The sequence below is a fragment of the Chamaea fasciata genome, unplaced genomic scaffold (genome assembly GCF_029207755.1).
Source record: "Chamaea fasciata isolate MVZ Bird 193981 ecotype frontalis unplaced genomic scaffold, bChaFas1.0.hap1 SCAF_17, whole genome shotgun sequence".
NCBI lineage: Eukaryota > Metazoa > Chordata > Aves > Passeriformes > Sylviidae > Chamaea > Chamaea fasciata.
Window position 1 is genome coordinate 1,338,367 of NW_027094102.1, and position 25,090 is coordinate 1,363,456.

The 25,090-nt window shown below is 50.8% G+C and overlaps 1 protein-coding gene across 1 annotated transcript in view; it reads right to left on the minus strand.

Moving 5' to 3' along the window:
• The window catches only part of NFATC2 (nuclear factor of activated T cells 2), a 79,256-nt gene that overhangs the window by 50,232 nt on the left and 3,934 nt on the right, over window positions 1-25,090 (minus strand). Inside the window, exons 2-5 of the mRNA XM_066198620.1 lie at window positions 20,472-21,501; window positions 19,064-19,232; window positions 7,259-7,461; window positions 5,057-5,229 (exon numbers count right to left, since the gene is read on the minus strand). Coding sequence (XP_066054717.1) covers window positions 5,057-5,229; window positions 7,259-7,461; window positions 19,064-19,232; window positions 20,472-21,501 — 1,575 coding nt within the window. The remainder of the gene's footprint in view (window positions 1-5,056; window positions 5,230-7,258; window positions 7,462-19,063; window positions 19,233-20,471; window positions 21,502-25,090) is intronic.

The following is a 25,090-nucleotide window of genomic DNA, read 5'->3' on the forward strand; positions in this document are numbered from 1 at the left end:
AAAAGCACTGCCTGCCTTGCCAAGACAACATTCTTTTACATGACTAGCTCTTTCCTCTGTAGTTATTAATGTGTCACAAATCATAGGCTCAGATTGTCTAATATTATGGGAAAATCTACTAGAAGGAGAGAAAAATAAAGGAAACTTCCAGGGAAATTGATTAAAGGGAAAGAAGAAATTTGACCCAATTTAATGGAACAAAATACGGTCAATAATAGAAACGATTTAAATTCCTCTAGATGGACACACGGTTCTTTAGCAATAAGTTTTGTTTGTTTTGCCACCTTGGAACAGCTATTATAAGAACAAGATTCTAGCCTCCTTCTCTCGTGCCAAGTGCAATTTAAGTTTGCATTTTAAGGGATTCACGAGCGCAGCCGAGGGTCAGCAAACACGGATTCTACAGGGCAAGGACTGTGACAGGCTTTGGGAAGGTTTAACAGGATTCATTGGAATTAAAAACTGGGGCAGAGTGGAGGACGCTCCTGAGCCTCACGCTCAGACATCTGCATGAGGCAGTTTTTGGTTGCTGACAGCACGGAGCAGAACAAGCTGCCCCGCTACCCTGGATTCCATCCTGCTCCTCCTGGATTCCATCCTGCTCCTCCTCTGCTCCAGGATGCTCCAGTCGAGGAGTGGAGACACAACTGCAGATGTTGGGGCACCCAGCCTGAGCTCCCAGAGGTCAAATCTACCTCTTGGAGAGTAGATTTGGGTCAACACAGCCCAGTGTCAACACCAGAGACCACCCACTCCCCAAGGAATGAGCTCCAGCTCGCGGTGAAAGGGCAAAGAACGGAACTGATGTAACAGGAATTGTCCTCATGGCTCAGAAATAACGCCCTGCAAGTGACAAAGCTCTCAAGGGGCGATTTTCCACGTGGCTGTGTTTGAAGGGACAGGTGAACTCGGTCACCCCTCACCTGCAATGTCACCAGCAGCTGTGTCACAGCCCAAGAACTCACCCAACACCAGCTGGGTCCTGCCCAAAGCACCGACCTGGCCAGGAGGGATGGACATGTGGACACACGGGGGGGGGCAGGGGGCCAGGCCACTGGGCTCTGCATCCCACACATCTCCCGTGGGCTTTGCTGCCACTTTACACCATGAATTATTACTGACTCAGCGTGCACCAACAGCAGGAGAAGGGATTTTTCTCACCTTTCCAGCACACACCTACGAGCGAGTGGTTTTCCCACACCTGCCTGAGAGATGGCCTGTTGCTGCAATTATCAGAGGGATTTCAAATGCCTTTTGCCTCCTCAGTGGCTTCAGGATGAATCAACAGGCAACAGCAGAAAAAAAAAAAAAACAACCCAAAAAACCCAACAAAACTGCTGAATTGTGCAGGCTTGTCTGGGTCTGAGGTGCATTTTAAGGCACAAGTGATCATTTAACAACATCTCACCCCCCTCCGTCCTCCCACACAGCTGCCTGGGGAGGAACTGGCTCCGGATGATGCTTTGAACCTGTGAAATCCCCTCCGAAAATCTGTCAAGTGCTGAATGTGACACAGATGAGGTGGAACCAAAGAGCCCTCTGAAAAGCAGCTATTTCACAGTTCTTGCTTCACTGCAGCTGATGATCTGCTGACACTGGTGGGACTTCCTCGGGATCAGCTTCTGGGGAGGGAGAGCACTCTGTTGGTAGCAACAGTGCTCAGGGGGAGCCTTGGGAAGGGAAATGGGCTCTGACCCTGGAGCTGCTGCTCACCAAGGCTTTCCCGGAGGGAAAACATCCTTACTGCTACCAGACAGGAGGGATCCTGAGTAGGATAAGGGTTCTCAGGTGGCCAGCTCAAAAAACTCCCAAACCAAACAGAAAACAAAGGGGGGAAAAGTGAATCCCAGAAGGTGGGACAAGAAGGAAACATCTCCTTCTTGGCAGGGCACCTGAGCTCACCTGGGACCGCCTGGGAGCCCTGCAAGGTGAGCACATGCTCCGGGACAGGCTGAGGTCACCACTCCAGTGAGATTTAGGCTGCATTGCTAATGCTGCCTGAGCCCACTGATGTTTTAAACCATCTTCCCAGAGCCGGGCTGAGTTCAGGAAGTGCTACTGAAATGCAAAACCAGTGCTAAATGTGCAACATACACACATTAAAGGGCAGCGATCAGAACTCCAGGTCGCTTCATCCCCTGCTTCCTTGAGTTCAGAAAAGCACAGCCCTTAACACACCTCTCCTCTCTATCCACTATTCCAAAAATAAAACTTTCTTACTCTGTTTCCTTGGGGATCAAATACATTTTTTTTCTTGTAGGAGCTTGGCTGTCTTCTATGCAGCCAACATTTTAATACTTTAATTATTTAAAAACCCCCACTAACAATAAGCCACTTGTACTGGTATCTCCACTCTTGCCTTTTTTATGCCCCTAAGACCCATCAGAGCAAAGATATCTCAGAATAAATGCCTCAGCATCTTAACCAAGGCTCTGCCACAGCAGTCACTGCCCAGGCAAATTAGGTGTGTGTGCATACAGCTCAGAAAAATGTGATTTATTCTGCAAACCGTGCCCGGATTTCTGCTTGAAATGCAGTGACGGGCACAAACACAAGGTGCCATTGTGGAAGGGCCCCAGAAATGCCTGGCTGTACTCATGCTTGCTCTTCCTGAGGAGAATTGGAGCAGGTGGGGGATGATCTGTGGGGCTCCCTGCGGGATTCAGGCCAGCCTCCTCCTGGCCTGGGCTGGTGCTGTTTTCCTGCCCACAGCGTGTAGGAGTTACACCTGGAGTTTCCCCAGCCCAGGAGCTCCTCACTGAGCACTTCCTCTAGCAGATGGACCTTTGTTTCAGCAGGGACACGTTTGGGGTGGAGGCCACTATTGTTTCAGCCATCTGCTGCCACAGAGGAACGGGACAATTTCCTATGGACAGAGGTGGTGGCTACTCCCACTGCTGTCCCTTTCCCATCACGGTGCCCAGAGACTCCACTCGGCTGCTAAAACGCTCTGACAGCTGGTACCTTCCCAGAAACACCGCCAAGAGATCACTCATAGCCATCACCCTCTCCCAGCCTCGCCCTGGTTATTCATTTCTACTGCTTTTTAAAAAGCTGCCATCGATAATTCACGAGCCAGTTTGATTTCCCACCCAGAACTGGCTCCTCTCATTCCAAGCAGCTGTGTTGAAGTCAAGTCTGCATCTCAATAAATGCAACTCACACACGAGAGACTCAATGGTTTTCTTCACGTGACTTATGGCAAGATAGGTTCTGCTAAAGGGGTGACTCATTCAGCAAAGGCAGAGGAAAACTGTTCATTATGTATTTGTGAAATCCCCAAACCACCAAAAAGGCACCATGTAACAACAAAAAGCATCACAGGATGCACAGGAAGCAGTAAAGTGGGCAGAGCTCTTCCAGAAATGACTGTGACACGGGGGGCCTCCTCACAGGCCTCTCTTTCTCAGGATCCAGTCAGTTAGAACGAGTGGGAGGTGCAGGCTCTGAGCTCACACACTGATGGGATTTGCACTTCAGAAATCAAAACTGCCAGTTTTCTTCCGTCCCTCGGGGGAAAACCAGAACAACCCCTGCTTTCCCTGCTTCAGCCTCCTGAGCTGTGCAGCCCCTGGCACTGACAGCCAGAACAAACAATGCTCAGAACGCACCTGAGCCTCAGAACCAAAGCTGTCCCTGCATCCTGTGCTCCTGCCACAGCTCAGGTCAGAGGACTCTGGTCACTCCTTTGGAATTCTGAATTCAAACCTCCAGCCACCTGCCAGTTTGTGGAGGACAAGTTCTGATTGTGCCTCACGCAAAATAGAGACAGTTTTTTCTAACTTGTTGTTTACTTGCAAGAAACAGTCTGGAGGTGTTGTTCCAAATGACCAGTCATACTCACTGTACCAAAACACTGTGTTAAAAGAGTGTGTCTGTCAATACAGCTCTGCTACAATGCCCCCCGGAGAAACCAGAGTTTTTACGTATTGTTATTTGAGTCATCCCAAATCCTAACGACAACTCTGTGTGGGCCTGGTATTTCTGGGCCTGAGAGATTTTAGCCTGCTAGCAGCTGCTAACTTTTTCCCCAGGAAAAATTTCTCAAGGAAGTTTCTTCTCAAAACAATATTGGCAGACAACTCTCCTTTCTCCAAACAACCTTTCTCCAGGTGGTGTTTTGCTGTTTTTCTGGTTAAACCCATGGGATCAGAGAGGTGTCGTTCCTATTCACCAACCATGTGAAGTCTGTATGGGAACACCTTATAAAAGGTAGTGAGAATTAGACAATAAAGAGATTTTTTTTCTGTGCTCTTTGCCTGCTGAAATATTTGGAGTCTCTCATCTTTCCTTTGTGTCCTACAGCGACAACTGTACACTAAAATCCCCAAATCTAAGCCTCCAGAATTCCAGCAGGTGAACAAAGACCTGTTCACCACAGAACCACAGAATGTGTAGACTGGAAGAGACCTTCAAGACCATCGAGTCCAACCCAGCCTTGACATCTCAACTAAACCATGGCACCCAGTGCCACATCCAGCCTTTGTTTAAACACATCCAGGGATGGTGACTCCACCACCTCCCTGGGCAGACTATTCCAGTCCTTAATCACTCTTACCATGAAGCACTTCTTCCTAATATCCAACCTGTATTTCCCTTGACACAGCCTGAGGCTGTGTCCTCTCGTTCTGTCAGTTGCTGCCTGGAGAAAGAGACCGACCCCCAGCTGTCTACAACCACCCTTCAGGAAGTTATAGAGAGTGATAAGGTCACCTCTGAGTCTCTCTTTTTTCATTACTGTGGAGTCTCTCGTACCATTAAAGGAATTTTCAACTGCCTTGCCCCGGAAAGGCGAAGATCAAAGATACCCCTCCCAGGTGTAACAAAAGGCTTCACCTTCGGCACGTGGAATAAACGCTTGCTGGAAATTGATGTGGGGCTGGGAGCCTTCTGCCTCTCTGCTGAGCCAGCCTTGTAACATGTGTGGACGCGTGAGCTTGAGCTGCTGCCTGAATTCTTCTCAAGCAGCTTCTCCACTGGAGAGGCTGACTGGGATCTAGAAAGGCCTTAGCCACACTCCCAAAAGACACACTGTGACGCATCCCGGGATACTCACAGCACTCGATGGGGTTGGAGGCGGCCTGCAGGGACACGACCCTGCCGCTGGGCTCGGGGATGTGCACGCGGAAGACGAGGCGCACGCGCGTGTTCTTGCGGCCGATGTCGGTCTCGCCCTTGCGCAGCTCGATGTCGGCGTTGCGCAGCTTCAGGATCCCGGCGCAGTCGATGCTGCAACACACACACACACACACACACACACACAGAGCCCTCAGCACCTCTGCTCACAGCGGGGTCAAGTGTCGCCCTGATCTTTTTCAGCCTTCTGATGTTTGCGGTTTTTTGTACTGGAGTTTTTCACAGACTTAAACGTCCCTCTTTTTTGCTCTGACACTGACTGCGTGAGTGTCCTTCTTTTCGTGTCTGTCTGGCGACAGTGAAGGCCCCCAAAGACCACCACACATGGGGCACCATCTGTGTTTTGCATGGGTGATGCTGTTTCACACCACGACGACACAGACTCTGAGCTTCAGAAGGCTGAAAATGACTCCTTTGTTTTTGGGATGTGTCTCCCTTTTACACTATTTTACACAGACCAGTCTGATTGGTGACACAAAGGCAAAACCTCCTCACTCACATTGGTCAGAGCAGAGGGACATCAAGAATTCCCTCCTGGGAAAAGGAATGAATAACAAAGGTACAGCTACGAAAACATTTCTCCTGTTTGCAGAAAATTCCCTGGGAAAAGAATTCCAGAAAACCAAAACACCTCAGGCACAAACCAGGGCTACACAGGGTGGCTGCTACTGCTGCAGCTGGGCTCTGCAGCCTGGCCCAGCTCACTGGGGCATCCTCCAAAGCCCTGGGACATTGTTCCCAGGCAAGGAAGAGCCTGGCAGAGCAGAAATTCATTCTCCCATTGAGTGTGTCCCTGCGCAAAGGGAGGGTGCAGGGAGCAGGATGGGGCTGAGCAGCGATGGAAGGATTAGGATTGCTTCAATCAGCGCTGCAACTTAATATTTGGTGTAAGTGCAGGCTGGCTTCTCCAGAGTCCAGTGTAACCTTGCAAACACGCCTGTGTTAGGAAAATGTGGCAATTATTTGTCAAGCTCAGAAAGAGTTCTCAGAGCAGGCAGTGAGCACTGCTATTAAACAGGCACTGCCAGCCCATTTTGATATCTGTTCTAAAAACACATCATTTCTCTTCTTTTGATATAAATTAAAATCACATTTGGGGAGGTATAAGCCCCAAGCTGCTTCCTACACCCACAGTGGTCCTTGCCCTTGCATATGTTCAGGGGTTTATTATTCCAGGGTTCCTTGTTAGGAATGAGGTATATTTTCTAAAAAAATCTGAAGAAAGAATGTGGATTTTGTGATGAAGTAGGGGGGCTTAAAAACGTAACTGCTCTGCCAATTTTGTCAGGATCCTGTGAAGGATGGAGATACAGCTCTTCCCTCTGCAGAGCAATCACTCTCACGCCTGGCACACATTCAAGCCTGAAGTTTTCAGACTGGTGCCCGCTTCATCCCTCTGCCTCCATAAAACTGGAAGGAGTAATACAGACAAGATGTGCCTGTACTTGCTTTTCTGTGAACCTATTGCAAGGGGAGATTTCACGGCCAGAGCACTTGGCTGAGTTCAGAAGAAAAGTTTTCTATTCCATTAAATGTAAAATGCATCCCACACCTTTCCTCTGCCCGCTGCCCCTGTTCCTCACTGTGTTCCTGCAGCACAAGGACTTGAGAATTCCAGTCTTCTTTTCCTGAGTGCGCTACAAACCCATCCTGACTGTGGAGATGATGGATTATTAGCGAGACACTGGATGCCCCATCCCTGGAAGTGCCCAAGGCCAGGTTGGACAGAGCTTGGAGCAGCCTGGGACAGTGGAAGGTGTCCCTGTCCATGGCAGGGGGTGGCACTGGAGGAGCTTTAAGGTCCCTTCCGACCCAAACCATGCTGTGATCACAGCACAGTCACTGCAGAAACTGCCCTACAGAGCGGAACGGCCTGCATGGCCACCTGACGGATGGGAACTCTTCCAGCAGCTTTAACGCAGGTGCTCGTAGCTGGTTTTGTAAAAAGGGTCTTTTCATAAGCGTGTTTTTTGCCCTCATAAATCATCCCAACGTGCTGGAAAGGGGGAGTCCCTCCAGAGCATCATTATTCCTTTAAGTCCCTCCTCCTTTCCAAAGAAAAAGAACTTCAGCGCCAACTTCCCCCGCCTCGACTTTTGCCAACAAAAAGAAATCTACTTACGTCGCCTTCATGTTGTTCTTGGGTTCCAGGGGGATCTCCAGCACTTTGGTGTTGCCAATGATCTTCTCGTAGCTGGTGGTGGTGACGGTCTTGCCCGTGATGCGATGGACCTGGTAGAAGGCGTGGGGCTTCAGGATGCGCTCGTCCGCTGTGCCGATGAAGATCTGCAGCCCCAGGGGTTTGTTCTCCATGTACCCGTGCAGCTGGCATTAAAGACACGAAAAATCTGCTGTCACACACGCTGGGCCTGCAATGCCTTCAGGAAACCAGGGAGGTTTGCAGATATGTGGAGGTATCTGGCTTTGATTCGCTGCTCTGAGAAACTCATCCTTCCCCCAGCTGCTGGGTTTGTGAAGGTTCTGGCTTCCTTTTTTCCTTGTCAGGGTTGGGATTAATACACGGGAAATGTAGGTTTTGAGTCTGGGCTTGGGTGTTTATTGTTTCTTATCTATGTACAGACTCACCAGCCGTGAGCTCTGACCGGCAAGGCAGAGAAATGAGGTAAAACGGAGCACCTCTGACTCTTTCCAAGGTTATTTAAGTGCTAATTACCCAATAACGAGGTGACACCTGTATTATTTATATTTCTGACCCAAAAACGACCACCCAAGGCCCGCAGTGGGGACCTTTTCCACCCAATTACAGAAAACCACCCAAACCCATGAAGAAGAAGGAGGAAGAAGATGAAGAAGAAGGACCCAGACAACGCCTCAAATCCTCCATCTTGACTCACACAAATTACTATATACTAAAATCCCAAAATCTAAGTTTCCAGAATTCCAACATTGGTTCACCTTCAACCACTCCTCTTGCCTTACATTAAAACACCACCTGTACAGGTAAAGATGGCATTTTGGGTCTGGAATTGAACAGCACAAGGATGTCTTAATCGACTTTAGAGTCTGTTTCTAGGCCTCGAGAACACAGACTCTTCTGTTGTTTTTTTGGGGTTTTTTATATACACCATTTGCTGCAGGGAAACCAGAATGCCTCCACAGACCAGGAGACAAGGAAATTTCTCCTCCTTTATTAACGTCCAAAATTACAAATCAAACCATTCTAAATTTCTCGCATAACCAAAAATGAGAACCAGACATTTATCTACCGCATAGCCAGGCATCGAGCTGAAAGGGAACTTTATGGTCTGAGACATGCTAAATTTGTTTTCAATTACTCTGTCCACATACAAAACCTTGATGAAGCCATACAAAGCAAATAGTACTGGGAGATCAGAGAAAAGGAAGATTAAGCTAATGGTATTCATGGCCAAACCAGAGGGGTTTTTTTCCCTTTTTTTTTTTTTAAATTTTTTTCTTTTCACCAGTCAGCAGGAGGTATCCTTGCACAGAAGGATTAATTCCCCCCTGGAAGGGGACCACATGCAGCATCAATGCAGGGCTGGCAGCCTTCCTGCAGTATGGCAAATGTAAGGCGACACTCACTCTCCAGAGCTATCACTCCTCATCCAGCACATACTTTGGAGGCACACAAAGGCAGGGGCTGTGCCCCAGAGACCCCTCCAGCCAAGGCCCGAGTGAGCAGCCTGCCCTGGGCATGAACAGCTCCATGAATAGCTCCATTGAAGGCACCAGGCCCTAGGCAGGGCTTGTGCAAGAGCAAACGGCAGAGCCCGGCCCAGGCACAGCTCAGACACCTCTGATACCTCGCTGGCACCAGCCTTCTGGGGATGGGGAGGAGGGAACGGGGCAGGAGGCTCTGCGCAAACCTCCAGATGGAGATGGGGAGGAGGGAATGGGGCAGGAGGCTCTGTGCAAACCTTCAGATGGAGATGGGGAGGAGGGAATGGGGCAGGAGGCTCTGCGCAAACCTTCAGATGGAGATGGGGAGGAGGGAATGGGGCAGGAGGCTCTGCACAAACCTTCAGATGGAGATGGGGAGGAGGGAATGGGGCAGGAGGCTCTGTGCAAACCTTCAGATGGAGATGGGGAGGAGGGAATGGGGCAGGAGGCTCTGTGCAAATGTTCAGCTGGCTCTGGGAGCCCGGCTGGGAGCACCAGGGTTGGTACTGGAGACACAGCATGGCCAGGAAGGTGAGAAACACAGCAGCAGCCACTGGCACATTGAGAAATGGACAAAGAGTGTGGGAGATGAAAGGCAACAGAGGCCACAATGACAGATCTGCTGGGAACAGGCACTGCTGGAGGAACCAGCCCCTGCTGAGCCACAGCCCAGGTCCGCTGGGAGCCAACAGAAACTCACCCTAAGTATGGGGCTTCCAAAATCCAACAGTTCCTGGCCTTCAGTGCAAAGCCATTGTACCACCAAACGCCATCCTGTCTTCACAAGGGGTGAGGGGGAAGAGCAGTTTTTAAGTACTGAGCGTGTTTATTGTCCTGCCTGACAGAGTGATTCTTTGTGGATCCAGCTACAGCAAGGAGAGGATCCTTTGGACAGGAGGGGTTATTACAGGGACAGCAAAGCAGCTTTGGCTCTCCCCTCTGGCCTGGCAGGACCAAATCCCAGAGTTATGGGTGGGAGACTGAAATGGAGGAAAAACAGATAATAAATTACAAAAGAAAATCTGCCCCCAGTGAGCACAGTCAGTAGCGGCTGTAACAGAATTGGCCGCATACACAGGCTTTAATACTGGCCACCTTTAAAAGTAATTTTAAGTGGTGTTTGCTCATGGACAGGATGAGTTCCCAAGACAAAACTGTTCCTGGTTGTCCAATAACGTGCATGTCTGTGGGTGTGTGCTGTAGAAATGCATAAAGACCTAAAGAAGAGAGGAACTGATTCCCTGTTCATATGGCAGTGTCTCTATTATCTGCTGGCCCAGGGGCATAAAACACACAGTAAAAGGCCTCCTGATCCTCCACAGAACCGGATTTTAAATCAGTTGTTTGGTCAGTGGAAGAAAATGATGGGGTTTTTTTGTAATTGATGGTATTATGGCAATGCTGTGGGATGACATCATTGTAAAATCAGAATAGCATTATAAAATGCAAATACAAAGAGACAAGAATATGTATAAAATAGTCAAGTGTCCCCATTTAAAAGGGTTTATCCTTTTAAACTGATTACATTTTCAGGGCTAATTTTTTATCATTTACCAGAAGCATTTCCATCTACCTTTCACTTGCTATGAATGAACAGCTCACAGAAACACTCCAGGAGCTTTAAAATCAGAGTTTTACACTCATCTTCACCAACAATTTAGCACAGCTTTGGTCATGTCACACAAGCTCTCTCTTTGCCTGCACCAGGGAACAGTGATGCTCACCCTGCTCAGCAGGGGCAGAGTATTTGTGCTGCTTTTTTAGAGAGAACATTCACTGGGAGCTAGAATAAAAGAACATATCAAAGCTGTGCCTCAGAGATATGTCTCTTCTTAAAACTGAACTGTTAAAGATTGTCACTGTCAATGAACACTCACCTCCACTACACCAGGCAGCTGCTTTAATATTTAACCAAAGCACCGACTTTTTCTTTGGAGAAGCAAAGGAGGAATAAATTTGACCCTTAAACAAACTTTGAGAACTGAAGATTTAAAATGCTTTTTAAAATATTAACTTTGGAATTCGTTTTTTCCTCCCTTAGCGACAAGCAAGCTGCTCTAAAATCTCTGTGTTTCAGTGTTGTTCTTCTGCTCACCAGAGCTGCTCCCTCCAAGCCCTTCCAGGGGAGCACCAGCCCCACACCAAGGTGTGCCTTCACTCCTTCTCACTCTCCCTTCCATGAAGAAAACTAAATCATCTGGATTTCAGTTTCAAGGGAGCGAGGATCAAGAAAGATTTATGAAGGCAGAACTCTGGGAGGAAATATTTTTGTGTATTATAAGGTGACCTATTCACAATAAAACTCCCCCAAACTGTATACAGATCGAGCTGGAAAAAACTCAACTCCTTTGAGTCACATTTGCCACAAGGGGAAAGAGAAGCCAGACATGATGTGTACCTTTCCATACTCTATTTTGGGACTTTAAGATCCTATTTCTTTCAGTTGAAAGATTTTTCTTAAAACTTTGCTTTTGCCTAACTCTTACAATATTAACACAGCCAGACATGGGCTGGTCTGTGACCTGAGGAAATGCAAAGCACTTTGGCAGATAAACAAATAACATCATTCAGAAAACAAGGAGACTTTTCTTGTTTGCTTTGCTGCCAGGATTGGGTTTCTAAACAAAATGGAAATGTGTGGCACGATTAAAAGCATCATCTCACCTCTGCAGAAACCAAATTCGATCTGCACTCCAGGCATGGATCAGTAGCAGCCAAAGTTGGGGAAGGGGGGGATTTGAGGGCCACTTGAGGAAGGCACCTGTGTAATTCTGCATGCACAAAACGAGCAGATGTGCCTTTAGCTGCTGAGTTTGTTCATTTACACACCCAACACCACCCCTGGGACGGCCCTGGCACTGCAGACATCGGGAGCACACATCAGGCACATGAAACACTTTTCTCCTCCTGCCCTGTTCCAAAACTCAGATCTCCTCACAAACTGAGACCCCAACTCCAAACACACAGCACTTCAAGCCAGAGTTGTTTATTCCCTTCTAAACCATTCCCTGCCCCGTGCTGGGGTGACCCAAACCCAGTGCTGGCAGTGCCCCTGGCTGGGGGCATGCGAAACACAGGGTCACCTTTGCTGTGCTGCACAAAGAGCAAACCTCTGCACAGGGGAGGGCTGCAACATGCCTTAATTGGGCTAAAATCAAGGGGAAAATTGACAGCAGAGGGAGAAAGCAAGGCAAATTCTTTAAAGACTCTGTAGGTGATCACCTGGAGATACAACATATCTGCATAGGAGAGATCCAGTGCAATTTCGAAATTTAGATCTTTCAATCTGGGATACGCTTTCTTGAATTTAAATATTATAATTTACGTAGAATTACATTATTAGTGGGGGAAAAGGAGAGATTCATAGGAAATTAATAAGACAGTTTTTTTTTATTCTTACCCAGAAGCCAGGCCAGAGAGGGGCAGTGATTTCCCAGGTCCTGCAGGGGATGAGCGGCCAAAGCCCAGTGAGAAACCCTTGGTGGCCGTGCCCTGTGCCCTGCTGCAGGGAATGCAGACAGGGAATGCTGACAGGGAATGCTGACCCCATCCAGCAAACACCCCAAACTGGCACTCCAGGCAGCACTCAGCAGCTGCAGCACCTCAGTTCCCAGCAGCATTGCAAGCTTTGCCTTCTCGCTGCTGGGTGGCAGAGCCAAATTTTCTTGGGGATTTCTGGTTTAGCTGTTGCACATCAAAAGCCTCCGTGCCGTGCTGGGCTTTGCAGCACAAAAGCAGCAGGATCTGCAAACCTTACTGGTGGTGGCTGGTGGCTTTGAGGAGCCCCAGTAAGACCCTGGGTGAGGCCGACTGCTCTAGAGAGTGAAAGGGAGTAATTTATTTCCCATTTATCCCAATTTATGCTTTGCCTGGCGGGCATTTAGGTCTTTCTCCCTGCGATGGACAAAGCTGCACCTTTACAGCACCTTCTTCCTGTCTAGACAACGCGAGGCGCGGCCAGAAGAAGAATAAACGTGGGGAGTCGATTCTCTAGGCGTGGGGATTTGATCTGCCCGGCTCCCCGGGTCTCGGAGCTCAGGGTAACACGGGCTGTGCCCCGTGACTGCGCATCCCTGCCCGTGTCCCCTCGTGGAACCTCTCGGGGTGGGCGTGTGTGTGCTCAGCTCGGCTGATTCACACCGACCATCCCATCCCATCGCATCCCATCGCATCCCATCGCATCCCATCCCGGGCCGGCAGCCACCAGCGGGAAAACAGAGCCGGGAGAGCGGCGCTTGATGAGAACCGAGCCCAGAGCGGTGAGAAATCGCTTCCTCCCGCGGCTGCCCTTGCTGCTGCTCCGCCGGAGAGAAGCGGGGCCGCACGGCTGCGCTGCCCCCGCTCCGCTTCTCCAAAGCCCCGACACCGCCGGCCAGCCCCGCAGCGCCCCGGCGCTGCTCTCCGCGCCCTCCACACCCTCCGCGATGATGTTCTGAGCCAAGAGCCCCGTTTCTGTCCCCCCTTCCTGCTGCCACAGCTCCAGCCTCGGACTGGATCGTTAATCCCCATCGTTAGTGCCCGCTGACTGCAACCAAGTCAAGCGGGGTTTTTTTGGGGAGGTCTTTGCTCAACAATGCTCGTAGCGAGATGGAAAATGTCACTGCATTGTCTCAGGGAGAGTGGCATATCAATAACTGTCAGGGATTCAACAAAGACCTCGTCCAGCCACTGTGTCGTGTGGCAGCTCCTCTGCCTGCTTCACTTAGAGCTGACATTGAGCAACAAAGCCGAGTACTTCTCACATGGTTTTGTTCAATTTAATGTACTTGGGACACTGCAAAAGAACGCAAACCAGAAGGAAATCTTTGCCTCAGTTCCTTTTGCTCCTCACCAAGGCTGTCTAAAAAGGCCTCTGAACACAATCCTTTGAACATCTGATTCTGCTAAATTATCTTTTTTGGTTTTTTTTATCATACTCAGTTTTAAGCGTTTCTTATTTGGGTGACAGTTCAGTCAAAATTCCAAGGGCTGAATCTCACTCGCTCTGCTGCTCCTTGCAGTAAAGAACAACCAGACTCCCGGTGTCCCAGTGCTGGGATTTCTGCTCTCCCAGGGGGTTAACACAGGTCTGGGACAGACACGGCAGCTCTCGGGAGAAAGCAGTCGGGAGGGTTTGCTCCTGACTGACCTCACAGCGCGGTGGAAGCAAGTTGTTTCCTCTCTGGGCTGCACTTTCGCTGCCCCTGTGAGGAGCTGATCCCGTTTTCAGGATGCTTTGACCATCTCAGACGACAGTTTTAAAGAAAATGCATCTGTCCAGTGCACATGTGCAGGGAGGAGGATTTGGAGGTCTCATTTTCACAGCTGGCTGAGAAAACCAGCATGTGCATTAAAGCACTCCCGTGCAGAGTCAGGACAAAAGAATTAAACCTCCCCAGCACGGCAGAACTCGCTGTGCCACGAGGAAACCGGAGGGTGAAAATGTGATGATTTTGACACACTCACACTGGGGGAGTTCCTCAGCACGGGGCTCTGGCACCAGTTAGCAGAGCTGGTCCCTTGCCAGCTGTCAGAGGCACTGTGGAACCAGCCCCAGCCCTGCTGGAGAGGAGCTGAGGGTGGCAAAGCAGGGCTTCTCTAAAACCTCCCCTTCCTCTGCCACACTCCGCTCATCCTTCCCCAGGAGCAGCCCCCTGTGCAAGCCAGGAGTGGCACAAAGCTTGACAGCAGCCACGGTGACAGATGTGGCAGCACCAGGAGCATCCTGGAGGTGAATCCCAGCCCAAAATGATCAATTTAACTGCACTGAACCAATGAACCAAACCCCCAGAGCTGAGCTCTCTGCCAGGGCTTAGTGCTGGGCCTCCTGCAAGGTGGCTTTGGGGTCCAGGAACCCACCATGGCCTTGGCTCATGGGCAGTGGATTGCATGTCAGGCAGATCTTGAAAATATCTTGGCCAAAAAAACACTTTTGTGGGGAAAAAAAAAATAGCAAGCCTCAGGAACCTCTCTCCTCCCCAGTTTCTTTCGTGCTGAAACCCACAGCACGAGGGATGGTTAGAGAGAACCACCCAGGTCTACTCCAGCAGCCCGGAATGGGGTGAGCTCTGTGCTGGAAGTGCCCCCACATCTGGGACACACAGCCAGAAATTCCAGCTTTGCTTTACAGCACACTGACCTCCTCGTGCAGTCCTGAGTGAGAACCTACAGGAAAGAACAACTAAATCCTGCATCTGCCTCATCCTGGAGTGTTTCTAAGCCACAAAACCTGCACAGCACAGGCATCCCCTCTCAAACCAGCTGGTACACGCTGCTTCCCCTCTCCTCTGCCAAAACTCCTCTCCATCAAATGCAAGGTATTCTGATTTAGCCTCAAAAGTCTCAGTGAGAGCTTTTTATCCAGCTCCACCTCAGAATTATTGCCATGCTTGCAGCACAGCATGACCTGCCCTTACATTTGATGGTGTATTAATTCTGCAGAGAATTTCCCAGATGCAGCCAAAATCTCTGTTTTGGCCGCTGCACATCAATCCCAGCACACGGAACTGCAGTCAATAAATCCCCGGGCGAGAGCTCAAAGCTCAAGAGGCCCCTACAACGATGCCATTGTGCAAACAAGCCCTGTCGTCCCGCAGGTAAATCAGGTGTGAAAGGTGCAGGTGGTTTGTCACACGCTGCTCGTGAGCTGGGGGCAAAGCCCGGCCCCAGAGCAGGGAAGTGATGGCCACAAATCCTCCTCCCTGCTCATGTGCACTGGACAGATGCATTTTCTTTAAAACTGTCGTCTGAGATGGTCAAAGCATCCTGAAAACGGGATCAGCTCCTCACAGGGGCAGCGAAAGTGCAGCCCAGAGAGGAAACAACTTGCTTCCACCGCGCTGTGAGGTCAGTCAGGAGCAAACCCTCCCGACTGCTTTCTCCCGAGAGCTGCCGTGTCTGTCCCAGACCTGTGTTAACCCCCTGGGAGAGCAGAAATCCCAGCACTGGGACACCGGGAGTCTGGTTGTTCTTTACTGCAAGGAGCAGCAGAGCGAGTGAGATTCAGCCCTTGGAATTTTGACTGAACTGTCACCCAATCAAGAAACGCTTAAAACCGAGTATGATTAAAAAAAAATATAATTTAGCAGAATCAGATGTCGTGCAGCAGCAGCAGCCGGGTCCAGCCCAGCCTGGCCTTGCCCTTCCCTGCACAGGGGCCTCGGGAAGGTGGGGAAAAGGACAATCTCAGCTGCCGGGATGTGCCCTCGGCACCAAATCCCCCTGGGAGGGCTGGCCGGGGGTTCAGCAGCAGCGGCTGCAGCCCGGCCCCACGTGTGAGAGAGAGTGCGAATCACCCCACCGAGCTGTGATTTGGTTTGGAGTTTCCATCAAAGGCTCTGGTTTCACTGACACACCAGTGAATTAGCTGAACGTTGGAAGTCACATACAGTTAAAAGTCAGAGCCCCACGGGAAGCGCAGGCTAAGAAACAATGTCTCCTTTGACTGCGAAACCACAAGAAAACACAGACGGCAAAATTCAAATATAAAAGGAAAGTGGAACATACGTTTGTTATTGTAAAGCAGCTCCTGTGAGCTCCACTAACAACTCTGCTATTCCAGCTTCTTTTTAATAAGAAAAATAAAAAGAGGCAGTGAAAGTCACCACAATTTTAAAAGCTAAAACCCAGGGGAACGCTGGGCTGGCCGTGCTGAACAGGAGCCCCTCTCTGTGCAGCTTTCCTGCTCTAGGGAGGAGAAGCCAGGAGCAGCCTGGCACCCAGGGCTGCATGGGCTGGGGGTCCCTGTGCCTACCCCTGCCCTCACCTGAGCTCTGGGGCTCTGCATTTGGGTGTTGTACCAGGGCAAACAGCTGGGTCAGGGATGGAACCTCTGCCACTGCACTCCAGGTTTGTGTTGGCGCTGCCACCTCTGCCCCAGTCACATGCACAAGCTCTGCACGGGAGCAGCCACTGCCTTTCCTACTGGACAGGCTCTTCCACAGCCTTGACTGCAGCAGCTGGGTACAAATAAACAGCTTGGGGGAAAAAAGATCTGGGAACCAAACGTGCCTCCCCCTGCTCTGTGGTCTCGGTGACCAGGGGACCCGCAGGATGGAAGGAGCTGAAGGGAACTTCAGCTCTGTCCTTGCCACAAAGGATCTCCTGGTTGTTCTCAGCACCCGAACATCCAGGGGATGCTCACATCCCTAAAACCCGAGCGTCTCCACAGTTAACACAAGCTGCAGGTTCCTCCCGAGAGTGACTCCAACACCTGAGCTGGGAGCCTGTGTTTCTCCACGTGCCTCTCCATGGCCCTGCAGTCATGGAACATGAACATTCCACGGCCTGCATGGCTTCTCCCCCTGCTCCTGGCACAGCCCGTGCCCCATTCCGCCTGCTCCAGCTCACCCACACTCTGCTCCTGCCATGCTTGGAGTGCACAACTCCTGCAGAGCCCTGAGCACAAACTCTCGGGGCTTGACACGTGAAGAAGAGGAAGCAGCATCAGAAAGATAAACCACAAGATACGGCTTGGAGAGATCTGCTGGTCTGCAGCTTCAGAGCACCCAAAAGAAGAAATCTGCATGCAAAATGCACTTGGCAAAAACAGAAATATTGCATGCCAACACCTCGCTGTGAAAACCAGCCAAGATCTCTTCTGCCAGCAGGTTCAGCTGGGTAATTAGTCATGTGGAGGCTTAATTGAAGGCTCTTTTTAAAATCAGATTTCCTTCAAAAGAGATTGTGTTCTAGAAAAATACTCTCTTTGCATCTGACAAGAACACAAAAGTTAAACTTCGCTGAGGGGAAAGAAAGAGAGGGAAAAAAAAAAGGTCCATTGAAGCCAAACAACTTCTGACATGAAAACTTTGGATTTTACTAGCCTCCCCCAGTCTGGGATGTCATAAACCATACAGGTGCAACTATCTCATTGCTTGGCATCCACATGAACCTGGTTATGTTCAAGTGAACACAAATTCAACAAACACTCCCAGCTTTCCAATAAACCTTCAGAAAGAAACTGTCCATGTTTTCCCCAGATGCAGGCACAGCTGTGCACAGGCACATCTGCTCGGGGAACTAAAGTGGACATTTGAATTTATAGTTTCAGATCCTGAAGCTTGATGGCAAATTATGATAAAACTAGCAATACTGGTTCCTGTCTTCGACAGAAAATAGAAATGCCTCTTTGATTGATATTGATTGCAGGAAGGAAACCAATTCTATTTCCCCATGTCACAAGAAACTCCTTCATGGCAATAAGGACCCTGCTGGTGGGAATACCTCAGGAAGGTAAGCGATACTGCAGCTGCAAGCAAACTGAGCAAGGAGCAAGTGCTGATTGGGATCATTCCTGTATCTAGGTAGCTTCAAACACACCACAGGAGGCTCTGAGCCTGTCAGACCCAAACCAAAAAACCTGCATTACTGAGGTATGGCAAATGTGACCGCTGTTTAATATTACCCTGCACCCTTCACTCAAATACCCGGTCCATACATGTCAGTCCAGCTCCATCAAAGCAAACAAATTCATCGATTTAACAATTTATGGCTTGATTTTAAAAGAGGGGTGAGAGCCTGCGGGGGAATATTGAACATATGTTTGAAGTTAAGCACAAATCAACCCAGCGAAATTAGTGGTATTGATCACATGCTTGAAATTAGGCATAAATGGTAATGTTTTCCTGGCTCCTGCGAGCCCTGAGTGTGGCAGGAACATCTGTGGGATGCAGCCCAGCTTTGTTCAGTGAGGGCTGGGGCTGTGGCTGACCTGTTCAGCTCCCACACATCATCCCTGCACTCTCCCACTGGCACGGCAGAGCCCCGAGCCCGGCCTGCCCTTGGCTTTCCTTCAGGAAACCTGGGCTGAAAACAGGGGAAATGAGGGAAATGACTGATGTGCCCCCACTTGGCTACACGGCAGCTCCTCAGCCAGTATTTCATACCACCCTCTGAAAGGTGAAGGGAAAGCTGTTCACACTCCAAACAGAAGAAGGGTTCAGCTCAGTCACCTCTCAGGTCAGCAAAGGGACCAATCCGTTCTCTGCACCACTGGCAGCCGGAATTGTGCTCGCTTGTTTCATCAGTGACTTCCCAGACACCTCATGACAGTCAACAGGGGATCACACGAGGTTTACACAGCCCAGGAAAGGCAGCAAATACACTGCCCCACGTTCCTGATCTTCCAGAAGCCAACCCAAACCACACCTCCCCAAGTCCTGCCCTTCCCCACGCCCCAGCTCAGACCCTTTAAGCACATCCAAAAGCCCACGGGGTGATCCTCCTTCAGGGACAGCCCCCAGCAAGCCTCTCAGAGATGAGCTTGCCCCACTTTTCCTACAGGGAGAGATGCCCAGGGCCTTACCTGGACCACGGGGTGGCCCCCGGTGGGAGCCTTGACGGCACCGCGGCTGCCCTCGGTCTCGTAGTGCGCGCGGTGGTGGGGCTTGGGCTGCACCTCGATCCGCAGCTCGTAGGAGCCAGACTGGCTGGACAGGGGCCACTCCAGGGGGGGCAGGGACTGCACAGGCAAGCTGGGACACACAGAGACGGGGAGAACAGCAGGGAGACTCCTGAGAAGGTGGTTTCTCAAAGCCCTGATCCCTCCTTCCTCCCGGTGCCCCACTGAAACGTTCAGGGGCCTGCTGTGAATGCCCGTGAGGGTTTGCTGAAGTGCTCACGTTTGACTGCAAGCTCTGCTGAGGAGATGACAACTTCAGTGTGCCCACCTCCTCGCAGAAGAGAAGACGTTTCTGTTTCTCGAACAGAAATACCTACAGCAGTCACATTTATTCAAAGATCTCCCTCTTTTATCTAGCTTCTGCTGTGTGTCTCCAACTTGGATCACAGAATAAGGATTGTGAAATATTAACTCCATTTGCCATTGCCTACCAGCTGTGCAAATTAACAGTCATAATTTCCATAAATATTAAAATGCTCATCAATAAAACGCTAAATGTCCTTACCTGGTACTAGTTTTCCTGTTATGAAAATACATAAGGGTTTATGACTTGAAATGAATACACTGCAATGTACAACCAAAGCCTGCGCTGGATTTTAAACCACACTTTTACTCTGTGAGTACAGGCTGCTGCCAGGACCGGTCTGACAAGCCAAGGGAAGTCACAGCCTGTGCTCTTTCCCTCCCAGTTTGTGTTTAGCAGGTCAGGAACACCCTGGGATAACCTCAGTGCCAGCGGGATGGCACTGACAGGGTGCCAGCAGGGGCTGGGAGCAGAGTCACACACTTGGCACCCTGGGTCCTGGCAGATGCCACACGGCCAGACAATGCAGGGCTGAGATTTGGGCTAAGGGACAACTGACAAATTAACAACCGACACTCAGTCACTGGAGCGGACCGAAGGCTTGGTCTGACCCGGAGCAGCGAGCTCTGTTCTGAATCAGGCATTATTTAAAGCATTTTCATCCCTGATGGAAATTTGTAAGTGACTTTACAAAAGCAATCCCGCCATTTTAAGAGCAGCAGGATGGCACCAGAGTGTTCAGCCTTTGCCAGAGGCTGTCTGCACTCTGCTGTTTAGACAAATCATTTGGAAATTCGAAGTGTACTGTGCTATCAATGAACCTCTTTGGTGATGTTTCTTCAAAACCTTGAGTTTTTCATCTCAGAATCCTAACGGACCAGGCTCCCATTCACCAGCGAGCACTCAGCTCTGCTCTGCAGCAGCACCTGCCCAAGAAAACACTCCCTAGGGATCATCATCAAACCATGAAAAAACCCCATGGACAACACACCCACGAGGATTCCATACCTGCAGATGGGTATTGCAGGCACCAGCTGCTTTGTCCAGGACGGAGGAACCAACAGGATGGATTCCGGGGCCGAGTTCCTCCTGTCCTCCTGCTCGCAAGGCCCGTGGAAGTCGACAGTCTGGAAGACGTGGCACGGAATGCTGTTTTTGTGGGAAGACATGGACGGAGGGTCGGGGCTGGTTTTCCAGATTTTGGTGGGGACGCCACAGGAAGGATCCGCGGGGAGGCTGCTCATAGCATCCATGGGGAGGGCAGCGCTGGCCAGCTGTGTGTAAGTGACTGCAGAGGTGTCTTCCCTCGGGGGGAGGCGAGGAGAGGGCTGTGGAGAGGGGGTCCGTGAGTGCCCAGGAGAGGTGGTGGAAGGCAGCTGAGCGCTGTAGAGCTCGGTGCAAGAGAACCTCCGTTTTGCACCTGGTGACGAGGACCTTGAGTTGGGACAGGGTGATGGTGAGTGGCGTCCCAAGCAGGCTTCCTCCGTGGTGCTTGTTCGTGGTGACATTATTGGAGAGGTTCTAGGAGAATAATGAGTATGGATGTTTTGAAACTGCGGACAAGGGTCATCACTAGGACCATTATTTGGTGAAACACATGGTGACGTGCAAGGAGATAAATTTGTCTCTGAAATGAAACTTGCAGAGGAGCCACTACTAGCTGGGCTCAGACACAGTGGTTCTCTGTAGCCCTCAAAGCCAGGGACGGGCAGGGTAACCCTCGGGCTAGTGGTGGCTGAGTTTGACTGATGTTCTACCAAAAGAACATCTGTGTCTCTGCTGCGGAAGGGACCCCCTGAGTGAATCAGTTCATGATATGGAGTGATTTCAATCCTAGGGCTCGGAGCAGAGGCCCCTGCAGCGTTGGCAGGGTGTGTAGGTGTTGGCCCTATGCTATCTGGCTGTCCATATCTGCCCATGGGATCTGCAGAAAGGCTAGAAAAAGGCAGGGGGCATGGCTTGAGGCCACAGTCCAAGACATCATGAGCGTATGTAACTCCAGAGGGTGGGCTGTTGGTTTTATGTGGAGTCGGTTCTTCTGGAAAAAGAAGGGTCTCTTTAAGACTGTAAATATTGTTACAGAAGCCGAGCAATCATGGATTAAAAAAAATATGCATATTTATAAACTGGTTGTGATCTGATATTAGCTTATTATTTAATTCTTTTTAACTGCAGTTAATGCCTGCGAGAAGTACCGGATTAAGAGCCAGGGAAGCTCAAGTGCTCAGGGCAGGTGCAGCATGGACAGGAGCACTGCAAACACCTCCAGCCAGGCTCCTGCTGCCTGAGCCTCACCTGAGGGATCGCCTGGACAGGTGAGCAGCGTGTCAGCCCCTCTGTCCACAAGGCAGAGCCGCCCTCCTGCCCAGGGCACCCTTAGTGACACCTCGGGTGCTGTGACTTTGGTCACATCTTGCCAGCTGGGAGCTGGACTGAGACCAGCCCATCACAAAATCACTTCCAAACAAGGTCTGCACAAAACCAAAATGTTGAGGAACAGCTTTTGGAGAAGGGAGAAACACCTTCCTTACACAGCCAAACCCAGCCAGGAAAGGCTTCATGGTCCAAAACTGAGCTCAAACCCTTAAACTGAAAAGTCGGTTCTGTGTGGTGATTTGTTTGGCTCTGTATCACGACAGCAAGTTTGGTGACAGGTTTCATGTGAGTCAGGAAACACGTTCACAAACATTTGTTAGAAAAGAGAGCGAGGGAGAAAGAATCCAGCCCTGTGGTTAAGGGCAATGACATTCCAATTTCAGCCCAAGGAACACTTTCAGACTGGGATTATAAAATACACAACAACAAGTTCAGTAGAACCCTCTCTCTGCTGGCACCAAAAATCCTCAGTTTTCAGAGATTCTCATTTTGCAAACCATCCCCCGGGCTGCAGAGCACAGGGATGCTGGCAGGGAGCACAGAATTCCCAGCAGCACTGCTGAGCCCAGTTCCAGTCACACCCAAGGGTGTGCAATGGCAGTGGCATCCCAGAGAGCAGAGTCGTGCCAGGTATTCCCACGGGCATCAGCCCCTGGAGCTGCCCCAGCCTGGGAGCTGAACATATTTGTCATCACACAAAAAACATGCAAAACATTACCAGGATTTGTCTACGTTTTAAAGGATTTCAGTGTACCCAGCAGGAAATACCTGAAACAGCTCCACAACTGGGGATTAATTCACACTATCTGCTTGCTCTTGGCACAGGTCAGTGCATGTCACAAGCAGAGGGTTTCATTTAAATATTTAAATTAGTGTTCCAGCACTTTCTTTAACTCCTACGTGACATGAGACAGCAATTCCCATGAGAAAATATCATCGAGAAAGCCAGGCAGGAGCTGACTGTGCTTTCTGCAAAAGTAGCAGAAGCTCCTAGTGAAACTTTTACATGCTTTTTGACTTATCTTCAGGGGGTTTCTGTTCATTTTTAGGAAGTGCTGAGCCTTTGTGTTTAGTGGGAAACCCCAAGGGCCGAGCAAACAAACCAACACACAGAACGCCTGGGACAGGAGGGGAGCTGCACGGCACAGTCCAGCTTGCACATTTCTTAAGGTTCCCTCTGGCTTTTGATCCCAGCACACAGCTGTTTTGGGGATAGGAAAACAGCAACGAGTCACGGAATTCTGAGCCAAACGTATTTTTAGCGCCGTTGATTTCAGAGCTCTGGCACTCAGGAGCAGTGTGTCATCCCCATCACTCAGGTCTGACACATCAAGCCTGGAGATTGCTGCTGAGATTCCCTTTGAACAGAACTCGTCACGTCTGGGGAATGAGCAGAATAACACACCCCCCACAGCCTCAAAGCATCGCTCCCACCGCTCTGGGGACAACCACCCTGAGCCCAGCTGATGCCAGGGGGCAAAACCAGCACCAAGCAGAGCCAGGCTGGATGCCAGGAGCAGAAAACCTCTCCAGGCTCCACCTCAAGGCAGAGGTGAGCCTTCCAGCTCCCCATGCGGCACATCTGCAGCTAAAGCTGCCCCACCACACACGTTAAACCGAATCATCTGTGCCAGGTACAGAACCAAACTCAACACACCGAGCAGCGAAGCCAGTGGGGGTAGGTTCATGTTGAGGGGCATGGGAAGAGCAAATGTAATGGCACGTGGAATTTTAAAAGCCCGCTGAGTAAAACACATCCCTCACCCGCAGTGACGGCCCATCCAAAGCCGGGCTTCAGACAACCTACACTTTTCTTTGCCCATCCCTGAAACACCGCGTTTCCCAGAGCACTTTCACCCCTCCCGCAGGATCCCCGTTCCAGGTGTGAATAACAACAACGCTCACACACACACACACACACACACACAGAGAGCAAGCCGCAGCCTGCCCCTACCACCGGGACACGGCCCCCGGGCCAAGCCGACACCCACGGCTTCTGTGCAGCAACAATATTTACTTTCCCCGGCACGGCACAGCGTCAGCGAGGCGGGCACGGCTGCGGATACACCCCGCGCTGCCCTGGGCGCTGCCCGGCACGGCGGCGATGCCCAGGGCTCAGCCTGCCGTGCAGGGGACAGCCTGCAGCCCTGACTCATCGGCTTCGTCAGGAGCCCGGCCCGGGCCTTTGGGGAGCTCTCCCGGCCCCGCGGAGCTGCACAATGAAATCACTGTCCCGGCCGCTCCTGCCCACGCCGGTGACGCCGCGGTCTGTCCCCGTGGCAACGCCGGGGATGCTGCAAGGCGAGCTCTGACCTCAGCGGGGAGGGATGCGGGGCGCCGGGGTGAAGCAGCAGACTGCTGCTCCCGCAAATAGACGGCTCCTCCGTGGAAATCAGCAGGAATCCTGCTTTGTTTGTTTTTTGCTTCAGCGGGAAGGGACTGGCTGAGGAGGGCTGGGGTCAGGGATGTGCTCGAGGAAAGGGCAGAGCAAACAGTCCCAGGAGAGGAGCAGCGGCACCAGCAGCAGTTTGCTTCTGTGAACAGAGCCAAGCCCCCCTGCCTGTGTGAGGGGCAGAGGATGCTCACAGCAGCTCCGCTGCTTTCTCTCTGCCCTTGCAGAGACCAGTGGGGACACACAGAGCCCAGGACACAGGAATGGCCCCAGCAAAGGTGCTGGCCAAGGACTGAAGCGACTTGGAAACCTCGGTGCAGATGCCTCAGAGATACAACTTTGCTCCCAAGGCTGTGCCACCTTCAAGAGCTCATCCCTTTCTGCATGTGGCATCCCAGAACACAGACTGGAGTGCTCTGCTTTTCTGATGGAATCTCCCAGACAGCTCCTCAGCTCCGGCACTTCCCCCCTCCCTGCACTCAGGCATTTCCCAGCCTGAGGTTTCACTGCTGATTCACCCTCTGATTCAGTACCAAGAGATCCTTCTGCTTTGACAGGGGGTTAAAAGAAAGTGAGTCTCTCACCCAGGCAGCACTGGCATCTCCTCATGCTCCCAGTCATCTTTACTGTCAGCAAACAGCCTTCCCTGTGTCACTCAGCTCCTCTTCCTAAAGCACTCTGACCCCCCGAGACCTCTGGGATCCCACCCAAAATCTGCCTACAAGCTGCCAGCTCTCACTGCCCCTTTCTTCCACAGGTTTTACCCACATGACAGGGAATGAAGCAGGGATCTAGATGCCCCTGTACTGCAAATTACCGCCAAGCCAGCTCCCCTGGCCAGGCCAGGAAGGATGCAGGC